A 14,303-nucleotide genomic window follows, 5' to 3' on the forward strand; every position below is an offset into this window, starting at 1 on the left:
CTTGTGCACATCTGGTGGCAGCAGAGAGAATGCTCACTAAGCTGAAATCAATATTGAGCAACTCTACGCACCCACTCCTAGCCTGCAGAAGTCTGTGTGTCCCTCCATGGATCTACCTAGATCATCACTGACCGACCACCAAACTGGTTGTGCTGAGCGATGTTACAGGCAGCATAACATTCTCCACGGGTTCTCCAGACCAGCTCACATCTGTCACATGTGCTCAGGATGAAATTGCTCTCATCTGTGAAAAGCACAGGATGCCAGTGGTGGACCTGCCAATTCTGGTATTCTACGGCAAATGCCAATCAGACTCCACGGTGCCAGGCAATGAGCACAGTGTCTACTAGAGGATGTCAGAGCCAGCAAACCTTCTGGCCATGGCACACATTAATGTGCCATTCTGGAGGAGTTGGACTCTCTCTGCAACCTCTCCAGATATCCCTCCAGGTCCAGGTATCTCCTCATGCTAATGACACTGACCCTAGATAAATACAAAACTAGTGAAAAATCCGCCAGAAAAGATGATTAGGGAAAAATGTCAGTAGCCTCCATCTGTCAAATGTTCCTGGTTTGGGAGTTGTCTGATTTGTGTCCCTCTAGTGCACCTGTTGTTACTTTAATCAACACCAAAGCAGCTGAAACTGATTAACACCCCCGTCTGTTACTGGACTGACCAGATCAATATCCCAGAGGTTTAATTGACTTGATGCTATAAAAAGTTTTTCCTTTTTAGGAGGTGCACTTTCTTTTTGTCTTTCACAATTTCACTTTTCTCGTGTTATATGCTGGATAAAGATACAAGACACAATAACACATGAGAAAATGTGTCTGAAATTAAATAGTCAGTGAGTGAACATTTGACCTCAAATGACAATGGTGGTGACCACATTCTCCAACCCAATGCCACAATTTCCTCTGTGAAGATGGAATCAAGACATGGCAATGGTTGGATTTATGGTACATGAAAGAAAATGTGTTTATTTACAGCTTAATCAGTATGCTGTCTCTTTAATGATGTTAGTGGAGAGTGTGTGGCTGCTGGAGATGCTGATGGAGTGGCGGTTGAGGGGGTAGGGTTGCCTCCTGGGTGTGTGGCGGCAGGGCATGCAGAAGTAGCGCAACGTGGAGAAGAAGATCTGACGGTAGGTGGCTGATACCAGGTTGTAGAGGACTGGGTTTATGGCTGAGCTCACGTAGAACAGGACATTGGTCAGCATGTAGAAATAGTGGTAGAAGTCGTATAAGTCACTGCAAGAAAACAGAAGAGAGAGTTATATGGAAATAGTTATGTATCAAAAGTTTTGGGCTAAGTACATATAGATTGTTTTTAATGTTTTGCATAAAAATGGCAAATAAAACAAGCAATGAAAGAGCAAAATGTACAATGAAGTTAGTGCACCTGAACAGTCCCCAATAGATTTGCTCATGAGGTCAAATAAAATCCAAAACCATTTTCTCATCCAAATATGGGACTTCTGCTAACCAAAGAAACAAAAAACAAAAACAAAAAAAAAGCAGCAAAAAAATCAAACAAACTCAAAATGACAGAAACACTAACTTTACCACAGTCTTAAATATTGTCTATGGAATTTACCCAATGACTTATTGAGGGTTTTGAGTTGTTTGCTCACAATGTCTTTGACCTGCTGACTTCTGTTCATTTGTACTAAAGAACACTGGAACTCATATGTGGGTTAATGGACTGGGACTAACAGTCATAAATGGAGTGGTACTTACAGATGCAGCCACCTAATGTTGCCGCATCCAGCCAGACGTCGGCCAGCTGAAGTCCAGCTCCCAGCTGGCCGACGTCCGGCTGTCGTCGGGCTGGAAGTCCCCCTCCTTCTCCTGGGCGTATCTACTTTCCAGCATGAACACACCCCTTTCCCTCAATTGTAGACTGTCACCAAAAGGTGGCGCCTTCTTAACAAAAACGTTGAGTTCTGTGATTCAAAAAAGTTTTGGTGAAGTATCAAGTTTTGAAAACCTAAAATAGATGCCTAAAATTTTTGTCAGTATGACCTTTCACACATTTCCATTGCGAATCACCAAAAGATTCCTTTGTTTCACTTCATCTTTTAACTAAGTAAGTAAATAAATACAGTAGGTTAAAAAAGAAGCGGTGCTGCGCTGAGCCAACCCGGTCTCACGGCAGTTCGTGCAGTAGTCACGAAATTTAATCTATTGATTCGTGCTCATGAACACGAATTCCCTCTTTTTTTCGTGTTACTCGGCACGACTTCTAACCTGCCTGAAATGCAGTGGGATAAAGTTCGTGCCTCTGAGCACGGCTTCTAAGCTGCAGTATAGTTTTTTTTTTTTTTTTTTGCCCCTGTCCCCCTTTTTTCCCCCTTTTCTTTTGAACTGGAAGCTCAGAAGCTGAATTATGCCTTTAATTGCGATCCTTAACCGCCACTTTTCCTTTTGACATGAATTTCTCCTTGTTTCATTTAATGTGGGGTGCTGCTTATGGTTGTAACGATGACATTTGTGGGGCTTTTTAGGTCTAAATTTATATTTACGTGTTTATGGTTAGTGCTATATTCGGTGTCCAATTTTTTCTGTGAGTTCCGTGGTCTGAAGCCGTTTTCCCTCTGTGTTAAATCCATGAACCAACGATGAATAAATAAATGAACTACAGTACCCATGACCCCCATCGGCCGTGACCATGGTCACGCGTATTCCCGTTGCTGTCCAGGTAATTGCATTAGTTCACCCGCTTCGGATGTTATCAGGTAATTACTGACTTTATTAGCGGTTTTCAGGCCTGTAGATATGGGCCAGCAAGGGCCGTCTGCACCTCGTAGTCAGTCGAGAAGGTAGTTATCGTTCTAACGGAGGATCACTGACAGAGAAGGACTACAGAAGAAGGACTACAGAAGCCATGCTCGCTGACTTCCGGCGGATGCTGCAGTGTTCAGGTAAGAGGATGTATAGAGCATCTTTGTGCTCAGTTTAGCACTCAAAGTGCTTTCTACTACAAGTGTCATTCATCCAATCATACACACACACACACACACACACACACACACACACACACACACACACACACATTCATGCAGTGCTTTAATCTGTGCCTAAGTGCTTTCTAACATTTACACAAACACTTGCACTCCAATGGAGTGGGGTAACATGGGGTTCAGAGAGCACTTTGAGAGCTCAACTGAGTAGAAAGGTGCTATATAATCACCTTTCCATTTACCAACAATTGACATATTTTGTATGATCTGTCTTTGATTTTTATAGTTTTTAAAATGGATTTTTAAAAATAAAATTGTAATATTTTGCTAATATATGGCCTCAGATAATGAGAAAGTTATATCCACCATCCATCCATCCATCCATTTTCTTCCGCTTATCCGGGGCCGGGTCGCGGGGGCAGAAGCCTAAGCAGAGAAGCCCAAGCTTCCCTCTCCCCAGCCACCTCCTCCAGCCCATCCGGAGGGACCCCAAGGCGTTCCCAGGCCAGCCGAGATACACAATCTCTCCAGCGTGTCCTGGGTCTACCACGGGGCCTCCTCCCGGTGGGACATGCCTGGAACACCTCACCCAGGAGGCGGCCAGGAGGCATCCTAATCAGATGCCCGAGCCACCTCAACTGGCTCCTTTCGATGTGGAGGAGCAGCGGCTCTACTCCGAGCCCCTCCCGGATGGCCGCACTCCTCACCTTATCTCTAAGGGAGAGGCCAGCCACCCTTCGAAGGAAACTCATTTCTGCCGCTTGTATTCGCGATCTTATTCTTTCGGTCACTACCCAAAGCTCGTGACCATAGGTGAGGGTAGGAACGTAGATCGACCGGTAAATCGAGAGCCCCGCTTTTACGCTAAGCTCCCTCTTCACCACGACAGACCGGTGCAGCGTCCGCATCACTGCAGAAGCAGCCCCGATCCGCCTGTCGATCTCCCGTTCCCTTCTCCCATCACTCGTGAACAAGACCCCGAGATACTTAAACTCCTCCACTTGAGGCAAGAACTCGTTCCTGAGCCGGAGATGGCACTCCACCCTTTTCCGGCTGAGGACCATGGCCTCAGACTTAGAGGTGCTGATTCTCATGCCAGCCGCTTCACACTCGGCTGCGAACCGTTCCACTGCGAGCTGGAGGCCCCCCCATGATGAAGCCAACAGAACCGCATCATCTGCAAAAAGCAGAGATGTGACTCTGAGGCCACTAAGGAAGAACCCTTCCGCCACCTGGCTATGCCTAGAAATTCTGTCCATAAAAATTATGAACAGAATCGGTGACAAAGGGCAGCCCTGACGGAGTCCAACACCCACAGGAAACAAATCCGACTTATTACCGGCTATACGGACCAAGCTCTCACTGTGGTTGTACAAGGACTGAATGGCCCGCAACAATGGGCCAGACACCCCATACTCCCGCAGAACCTCCCAAAGAACACCCCGAGGAACACGGTCGAATGCCTTCTCCAAGTCCACAAAGCACATGTAGACTGGTTGGGCAAACTCCCACGCACACTCGAATATCCTTGAGAGGATAAAGAGCTGGTCCAGCCTTCCACGACCAGGACGAAAACCGCATTGTTCCTCCTGAATCCGAGGTTCGACTATATATATCCACCATATTAAGTAAATTCTGTTTAGGTAAAGAGTATTTATTAAACTAAAAACTTGCAGTACTGGTATAAAGTAACTGTAAAAAAAAATCTACATTTGTGTAATTATTCATGAAGTTGTGACTGAAGATTGAATTCATTTAAATGACTGAGTAATGCCTCACACACACACACACACACACACACACACACACACAGAAACAAACAGCTGCTGGGTGGTTAATATTCATTTTAAACATTAGATTACTGAATTATAAAGGTTATCATGAACATAAATATTTCTGAATGAAAAGATGTATTATTAATTTAACCAAGTATCATTTTATCATAAATATCTAGCATTTTTAACAGATCACTTGAAGGCTGCTTAAAATTTCAGCGAGGTGAGGATCCTTTCCTCAAAAAGGCCTCAAAGGGAGCTCCCTCTGCACTTTCTACTGAGAGCAACCTTTGTTATCTTCCTATCATCCCAAATAACCACAACTCTGCCAGCAAAACTGTCCTGTGTCAACGCAAAACTCTCTCTTCCAGTTTGAAATGTGGCCCATTTGAATGTTGATTAACCCTGAATTATGTATTTTGCCTACAGTGAAATCCTGAGACTCAAAAAGGCTAAGGAAAGCAGTGCATTTGCTTAACTGAAGAAAGCAATATATAATGAAAGTGGGAGTCATAGCTTGTTTTATTCCATTAGGTAGAAAGCTAAAGAAATGTTTGTTTTCCACCAGCTCATACGGTGACAGTGCTGCGAAACAGTTTTAGACAAAGGAAAAAAAAATAGACAAAGATAACCTGAGTGTATACAAAATCCAGTTTTAAATGATAATTTAGTTTATTAAAGGAAAAAGTTATTGAAACCTACCTTGCATTATGAGAAGCTTTTAATCCTTAATAATCACTGATTATCAATCATCATTGAAAAATGAATTTTTTTATTTACTCAGGTTATCTTTGTCTAATATCAAAATTTATTTGATGATGTGAAATATGTAAAATATACAAAAAACTAAACAACAGAAATCAGGAATGGGGCAAATACTTGCACTGTATTACTCTGACCTTATAATGCTCATTTTAATCCTTGCTGGTCCACCACCAGAAACCCTTCCTATGTCATTACCAGATCAACTTTTGAGGAAGTCTTTCCAAGTTTGTACTGTAGGCTTCCCGCCAGCCTCCAGATTTATTAATGACGTCAAAGCTCCAGCAAGATGAAGGGAAGAAAACACGTTTATTACAAAGGCTGGAGTAAGATCGGCTTTTCGAGTCCATGTGGTACAAACCTAATCTTCATTTGGTTGGAAAAGGCACAGAATATCTGTTTTGCAATGATAACTGCAAAGACAGGAAATTAATCCTAAATAAAAGGAGCATTTACATTTTATTTGCACCCCAATATGAAAATGTGAATGTCATACTGTTTAAATATTACTGTATAAATGCACAGAGGAGGTGAAAAACCTGCATCTTTGTTGTTTTTTTTACCAACACTTAATATTACATGAAATATAGCAGGAGATGAGTGGAGTAGAGAGACACTAATAAAAACAATAAGTGAAGGATGAGGGTGGGAAAACGTGTAACAGATGACATACTGTATGTTCAGAAATCAAACACATGTAATTCTAATATAGAACTAATATAGAATTTGCTGCTAAACTCATCCAGTTTATGCGATCACATTTAACTGGAAATTTATTACAATGGGACCAGATTTTTCATCCGAGGTAGGTGAATATCCGACGGATTTATGTGATGATTTTATTGGAATTAATGTTAGGAAAAATCAGGACCTGCAGATGCCATCCAACTAGAGCGAAAACCCGATTTGTGCGACTTCGACTTAGGTGATTTTTACTGTATAAAGCGCATGAAAAATACAACTCACCATAACACTGAATCAGTGTAAGCCCCCTGAGCTTGTTTTTCTGATACTCATTTTTGCTGGCTTCTGGTTTGACTGGGTTCGGCCGATTTCACATGGAGCGTGGCTGCAGAGCCGCGGTGTCAAGCGCTGGAGAGTCAGTTTGATGGCTGGGTCTACCTCACTGCTATCCCCGGTGTTGATAAATAAAAATGGTAAATGGACTAGTTCTTACATAGCGCTTTTCTACTCTTGTTGAGCACTCAAAAATTTAAAGAAGCGTTATGTAGGTCAACCAACCGATTTCGTTAGACAGGCCTGAAGCTTCTGGGTTTAATTTTAGCGGTGACGTATCATGTGAGCAGAAACGTCTTGACACGTCAAGAGGAAGTCATGGAGGGAAGTAACGGAGCGAATCCGCCCATTTTTCAAAATAAAATATAGTTTAGGCGCAGATAATAAGTAAAACGGAAATAATTTAAGTTATTTATTCTATATGTGCGGCCCGGTACCAAATGTCCCACGGCCCGGTACCGGTCCACGGCCCGGGGGTTGGGGACCTCTGCTGTAGATGATGCCATTTACTGTGTGTGGTTTATGGTCTGGTCAGAATATCAGAAAAACATTAAAATGGTGTCTTTGACAGACAACATAGAAATCGCTAAACACATCTCTGCAACAAAACAAACAAAAAATATAATATTCAGTCAGCTTACCATCATCAGTGTAGATGACAGCACACTTCTTCAACTGTTTCAAGTTAAGGAAAGATATCCTCATTCACCTCGATGCCTTGCTCATTTATGTCTTTATTTACATTATTTTCTGTTATGAGAAACTTCTGCTGCACTGACGCATAACAATCAACACTTCCTTACCCAAATTATGGAACACCTCCCTACCCCTCAATTAGTCACAAAACAAGTTTACCTTATCTGTGCTGATAAAATCTGACTTCTGAAAAAAGAAACTGACTTCTTCACATTTCTTACCTTTAATAAGCTTATACATGTATTAAATGTATAGTGCGGTATTAATCTATAAACATTTCCAAGTAGGCTCTTGTATTAGCCTGCCTACAGTAACAAGCTCAAATGTTTACTTGTTAGAAAGGGTGATTTAGCAACTGAGGCAACTTTTTAACCAACTTTTTTACCAGCATTTCTTCAATCAATTTACTGAATAGAGTCTGTTAACCTGCTATCTGTGCAGAGTCTGACATTCAATTTAAATTAAACAAAGTATGCTCAGTAAGCATACTGTTAGAAGTATGGCATGGCATGCACTAATGTCAACTAACATACAATAGACACACAGACAGAAGTAATGAGATGCATTACTGTCAGTTTCATGAAGAAGCTTAAGTAAAATTCTATTAATTTATTTTTAGCTAGTAAGTTTGACCAAACTTCCAAAAAAAGATGTCAATGGGAAAAAACAAAAAGTCATGACAGAAGCGCGTCCTGGGGGATCTCCTCCCAGAGCTGGACCAGGGTATCTCTGAGTTCCTGGAGAGTCTGAGATGCAAACTGGTGGCCTCAGATGGACAGAAACATAATGTCTCAGAGGTGTTCTGTTGGATTTAGGTCAGGCAAGTGTGGGGGCCAGTCAATGGTTTCAATTCCTGGTTACTCCAGGAACTGCCTGCATACTCTCACCACATGATGCCAGGCATTGCTGTGAACCAGGAGGAACCAGTGTAGGGTCTGACAATGGGTCCAAGGATTTCATCCCGATATGTAATGGCAGTTAGAGTCCCATTGCTTAGCCTGTAGACGTCTGTGCTTCCCTCCATGGGTATGCCTCCCCAGACTATCACTGATTGACCATGAAACCAGTCATGCTGAATGATGTTACAGGCAGAGTAACATTCTCCATGGCGTTTTCAGACCCTTTCATGTCTGTCACAAGTGCTCAGGGTGAACCTGCTCTCATCTGTGAAAAGCACAGGGTGCCAGCCACTCTCACAGAGTCTGTTTCTGATTGTTTGGTCAGAGACATTCACACCAGTGGCCTGCCAGAGGTCATTTTTGCAATGGCAGTGCTCATCCTGTGCTTCTTGCACAAAGGATGGATATCACCTGGATTAACAAGTTCTGTGTTAGATGTTGAGGAACCAGAAGTGGGCTACTGGAACAAGACATACAGTTCCAGTCAAAAGTTGTGAGTGTGTCCAAATGTTTGACTGGCACTGTATATGGACAAGGACTAATAATACGGAACTGATGCAATGCAACCATGCCAGTTAACCCAATGAGAAGGGTTGTATGCAACATATGTAGCAACTATGGATGAGGAGAAAGCCATTATTCACACTGACCAAGAAGCATCTAGTAGCTCAGTGGAATAATATCAATAGGAGGCAGCTGCTATCAAAGTACTGAACTAGTAGTAGTGAACTAGATGATGCTATGTAATGACAGATGCATCAACTGAGCAGATGAAGATTGTGGCCACTGACAGAGTCCCAGCAGAAGAGATGCTTGCAGATGTGAACACCATGCACCATCCCCACTACCTTTATCACTGAATGCAATGAGTTCATCTACACAGACCAATGCCCAAACTAAATGCACACATGGATACTGGAGTCCTTGTCACTGTAGAAGTCACAGTGTGGTGACAACATTTGCATGATCACACATTGCTCCATCCATTCAGCCACTGTTTCTGTCTGTCTTCTGTTTCCACTGAGTGCCTAACAAAACTGATAGCCAAGAGCAGCTTAGCAGGTTAGCAGCAGAATTAAAATATCCTTTCCAGCTGACTGCGACCAACCACCTCGATTCAACTTCTGCTTTTTCCCAATACAGGACAAAAAACCCCTCAAAATTAACACTTCCTTACATTTGATATTGAAGATGGCTGTCAAAAATGAGAGTTGACTCATGCCATTTATATGACAGCCATGCTGAAGCAGTACCCTGCAGTTACTGGGGTGCCTGTGGCTAAAAACCTACTGAGAGAATAATAGTGATGCTTGCCTCTCGATAATTACTTCCTTGGAAGTGTGGAACAGGCACACACCATCATCATTGATTTTACAGAATGACATTTTTATTTTAAAGTAGATGATGGCAACATGAGTATAAATAATAACCAAATTAATAACTATTTTTAATTAATAATTATTATGAATAATAACAAGTCTACTTTGGGTGTTTCTGCAAATAAACAGAGGAGCATGATATATAGAAGGTAACAGTTAGAGCAGCTGTAATCTAACACACACACACACACACACACACACACACACACACACACACACACACACACACACACACACACACACACACACACACACACACACACACACACACACACACACACACACACACCTGTGGCTGATTATGTTAGTTTCACTTTGTTTCATTTATGTATTCTATGACTTGTCACTTGATTTAATTTCTAACAAAAAAAAAAGAAAAAGAAATTAATGAATTAAACAGTGACATATTTATTTACATCTCGTGGCCACTATGTTGAGTAATAATGAAGACTGAATGTGATTGGAAACATGAAAATGAAACAGAAAGGCAGGATAGTGAACACAGGTTTTGGCTGCACATTGATGGGAGGGCATGACAAGCATGGCCGGGGGGTTCTTCCCCACAAAATTCTGAGCACACAGACACTTCATTTCCTGTAGTCTGGTATTGGTAACATTCATTTCTAGTTTGAGCTTTTTTTTTTTCTTGATAAAGGAGAACACAAAATTAAGCAATAATGCAGTTATGTTAAAACAATTAAGCAATAATGCAGTATGGCTCTCAGGCAACGTGTATAGTTTTCAGACTTTTATTCTCCCATAGAACTCTCTGCTGAGTCAACACATAGGAGTGATCTATGCTCTTCTTTTTTTTGTTCTCTTTGTTGCCTCCCAGAAGAACGAGAAGAAGATTCCAGGTTTCTGTGTGGAACTTACATGTTCTCCTTGTCCAGCCCAAAGTCATGTTAATTTGTGATTCTAAATTATCTATTGATGTAGATGGATGCAGATGTAAATAAATCAAGTGCCCAAACTTTTGACTGGTACAGTATGTGTGTGCCTGTCTCCTGGTATCTTCTCCACACTCTTGAGATTATGGTGGGGAATAGAATAGAATAGAATAGCATTTTTATTGTCACTGATAAAAACAATGCTAAGAACAATGTTAAAACAGTGAAATGCAGTGACTCAGAAAACTTGCTGTTTACAGCACATGTGGTTGTGCCATCCTGTAGGAACTGGGCCAGTGCAACCTGTAGGGGTTGCAAATACCATCCCATGCTACCAGTAGTGACAAAGACAGTAGCAAAATTCCCTTTCTGGGCTATTGTCTTGTTGTTGGTTATCCAGTATATCTGTTACTTAAATTTGCACCAAAGCAGGTGAAAATGATTAACAATGGTTTATGCTGTCTAGCTGGAGAGATCAATAAAACAGTTAAAGCTGTCTCACATACCTTCAATTTCCTACCTTCTTTTCTCTTTTGTCATAGGCTTTTTCAATAATTCATTTGCTGGCATACTTTGTGGAGAATTCTTTATAGTAGTTAACATGACCAGCTAGAAAGTGACTGTGTTTTGGGTGATATTTTTTTCCAAGTTCTTTCTGTAGTTTGGCTTGTTTCAGTATTCAGACTCACCCACTCCAGAAAACTTATGCATATTTTGTCAAAGTTTCAATTAAAGGGTAAGACCTTTGGTGTAGAACTTGCTTGCATGCCATTACTCAAGACTTTTCTCCATTTGCATGCAGACACTGGAGCTAACGTCTACATGGAAATGAGATGTCAGACATCAAATGAGATAGAAATCAGCTATGACATGAAGTGGCAGACACAGAAAAATTGATGGATAATATTATTTCTTTGCAAAGCCTTCTGAACAATTTGAGTCACATCAAAGATCCTTATAACGTAGTCAGTTTAGAGATCGGGCGTGTTCAAGGTGGTATGGTTGTAAGCCAAGGTTAGGGTCTGTAATGAATAACAAAATGTTAAACTACCTGCTTAATGGTAAATCATCAAGAGAATGTGGCATTGGAGAATACATTTCACACTGATCCCCACAGGAATGTGTTTAAACATGTTAAATTATATGGTTAAATTCTCTATATTTTTCTCTATTTACATGTTCATTTAACTGTATGTAAATGAGTACAATAGCCACAACCACAGAAGCAATATTTAAAACCCTGTTTGTTTCACTTCAACTCAAAGTTTTTTTCTTTTTGGATTTCCACTTATCCTCAAATTCACTGATATCCATCTCACTGTCCTCACAATCAGAAACGATTTCCCAACTGTGGTCTTTTCTTCCATTCAAAATATCGTCATTGGGTCAGTTAAATCATAAAATACAAATTCAATTCAATTAATTTTTTATTTATATAGCACCAAATCACAGCAAACAGTCGCCTCAAGGTACTTTGTATTGTGGGTAAAGACCCTACAATAATACAGAGAAAACCCAACAGTCAAAACGACCCCCTTTGAGCAAGCACTTGGCGACAGTGGGAAGGAAAAACTCCCTTTTAACAGGAAGAAACCTCCAGCAGAACCAGGCTCAGGGAGGGGCAGCCATCTGCCGCGACTGGTTGGGCTGAGGGGAGAGAAAATATGTGATATGTGATACCATCCTGACACAATGACGGTAAACATGTCTGAAAATTACCCATTACCGCATAACATTCTGCTGAGGTAATGAAAAGAAAAACAGAATTTCTGAACAATTATCAGATGTGTCAGAAAAAGAGGTCCAACCTGCAAATGATGAAGATAATAAATCCCACAACTAATTGGACTGTTCTTTGATACTTTGATTATATGTAGTGGACATAGAACTTAAAGGCACATCCACACAGTGATGTGGAGACCAAACATGACTGGAAGTCAATGAGGTTCAATGAGTGACTCAAACTACTGCTATCATTGATTGCTGTATCACAGGATCACCTAGGCAACTGGAACCTTGGATTATCTGTTAGCGTCAGTGTTGGAGTGATGGGGGAAGAGCGATTCACTTCCTAAGTAGATGCCCATAAAGAAAACCTTGGCCTAAGACAATGCTGTGAAGTAGAGCGTTAATTACATGCTGTGCTATTAGTTTTGCTCGTCTTTTCAATTCTTAAGTGGAAACCCATAAGCTAGTAAGTAACTTTAAAGTACTACTAAAATACAAAACTGGAGTTTGTAATTGTATCAAGTTGTCATAAGAAAATGGTATGGGGTAGTACTTTTTATCTGACAACACTAGTTACTTAGATAGTTAGAATATACTTATAAATTGTAGGTTATGTAGAAGTAGAGCCGAAGTGCTCTGTTATAAACTATTTTCATAATTATTCATTATTCATAATATATATGTACTTTTTCTAAAGTGTATTTTTTGCATCAAGCAAACATGCTCTTCAGCTTGTGTTGCTCTAATGTGGCACGAGCCACAGAAACCATGCGGTTACTGTGCTTGATTGAACAGGCAGTGTGTTTCATTACTCAGGATATATGATTTTTCAGCTGCCACATTTACAAGCTGCTTATCCATTATTCATATGGAGCAGAAGAAAGAGACTTTTTAAATAGGAACATTCAGTTACTGAAATCGTGTTTGTTTGATTTGATTAGCGAAGCAATATACAGTTTGGAAAGATTAATCATTAGAAGAGGGAGAAGGGAGAAAAAGAGGGAAAAAGTAGGAATGAGAAGTTGAGATGTTAATGAAGGCAGTCTAATCAGGATGATGCATCTGTGTTGCTCCTTATTGTTAGGCTTTCTTAACTGATTGTCCTGTTATGAAACCCTAAGTCAATATTAATATGTGTGTGTTTGAACAATTGTGCTTGTGTGTACTGTACGTGTGCCTGTAGATTACATGCAGCATCTGTATGTTTCTGCATGGGTTAAGTGAGCAAACAAACTGCTGAATGTCCACTCGCATGAAAGACTGAGAGGGATTGTTACTCACTCTGACCAGTCAGAGACGTAGCAAAACATGAGGCGGCGAGCGTGATAGGGCAGCCAGCAGACCACAAAGGCTATGACCACGGCTCCTGAACACAAGGAAGAGGGGAAGCATCAGAAGCCAATAACTAGGCAAGCAGAAAACACAGAGAAAAACTGAAAATTGAGTCATGAATGGAAAATGTTTATTCGCATAATGTGTAGGACATGTTAAGAAAGTAATTAGGCATCAGGTTTAAATAAATACTTTGATTGCTGATTTATATCAAAGACATCAGAACAGAGAAAAAAGTGACTTTGTTTGATTTAAAGATCATGGGACCAGTATTGTGACAGTGTGGATAAACGTCCTGCAAACATTTTTGTGGATGTCAAGTTAAAAAACACATGGACAGAAACAGAACCCAGTGTCTCTGTCCACAACCAGGCAACAACCAGATGCATTACTTGGTAATAAAATAACATTTAAAAGTTCCCTGCAAAATATTTAGATGACATTTTTTTTATTAGTTCATCTGAGTAAAAAAAGATTGGTTTTACTTTTTTCCCAGAGCAGACAGTAGGAATCTTTCTGAGTCCATGATTTGGACCTGATCTAAAAAGGACCCATACACTGTAAGGAAATAAAGTGCCTTATTGTACCATGGATGTACAACAGCCTGGCCAGTTGCCTGTAAGGTAGGGGTGGGAAATAAATGTTCCCAAGGGGTCACATGCACAAACACTACTAGCAGCATTTCTTTAATTTCCCCGAGGGAGCCCTCCCAAAGGGATTAATAAAGTTTAATCTAATCTAATCTTTCTCTAATGGGAAAATGGGACTGTTGTGGAGGGCCACACCAATGACATACACACTTTATGACTCAAAAAGAGAGTCCTCATCCAAAGGAGACCTTATCCTAGAAGACAGTAATTGA

At 40.8% G+C, this 14,303-nt stretch overlaps 1 protein-coding gene across 1 annotated transcript in view; it reads right to left on the reverse strand.

Annotated features, from left to right (window-relative positions):
• Positions 1–995: 995 nt before the first annotated feature.
• The window catches only part of ntsr1 (neurotensin receptor 1 (high affinity)), a 64,483-nt gene continuing 51,175 nt past the window's right edge, over positions 996–14,303 (reverse strand). The window contains exons 3-4 of the mRNA XM_030733777.1: positions 13,391–13,475; positions 996–1,251 (exon numbers count right to left, since the gene is read on the reverse strand). Of these exons, the coding sequence (XP_030589637.1) occupies positions 996–1,251; positions 13,391–13,475 (341 nt within the window). The remainder of the gene's footprint in view (positions 1,252–13,390; positions 13,476–14,303) is intronic.

This window comes from Archocentrus centrarchus, chromosome 7 (assembly GCF_007364275.1).
Source record: "Archocentrus centrarchus isolate MPI-CPG fArcCen1 chromosome 7, fArcCen1, whole genome shotgun sequence".
In the NCBI taxonomy this organism is placed as follows: Eukaryota; Metazoa; Chordata; class Actinopteri; order Cichliformes; family Cichlidae; genus Archocentrus; species Archocentrus centrarchus.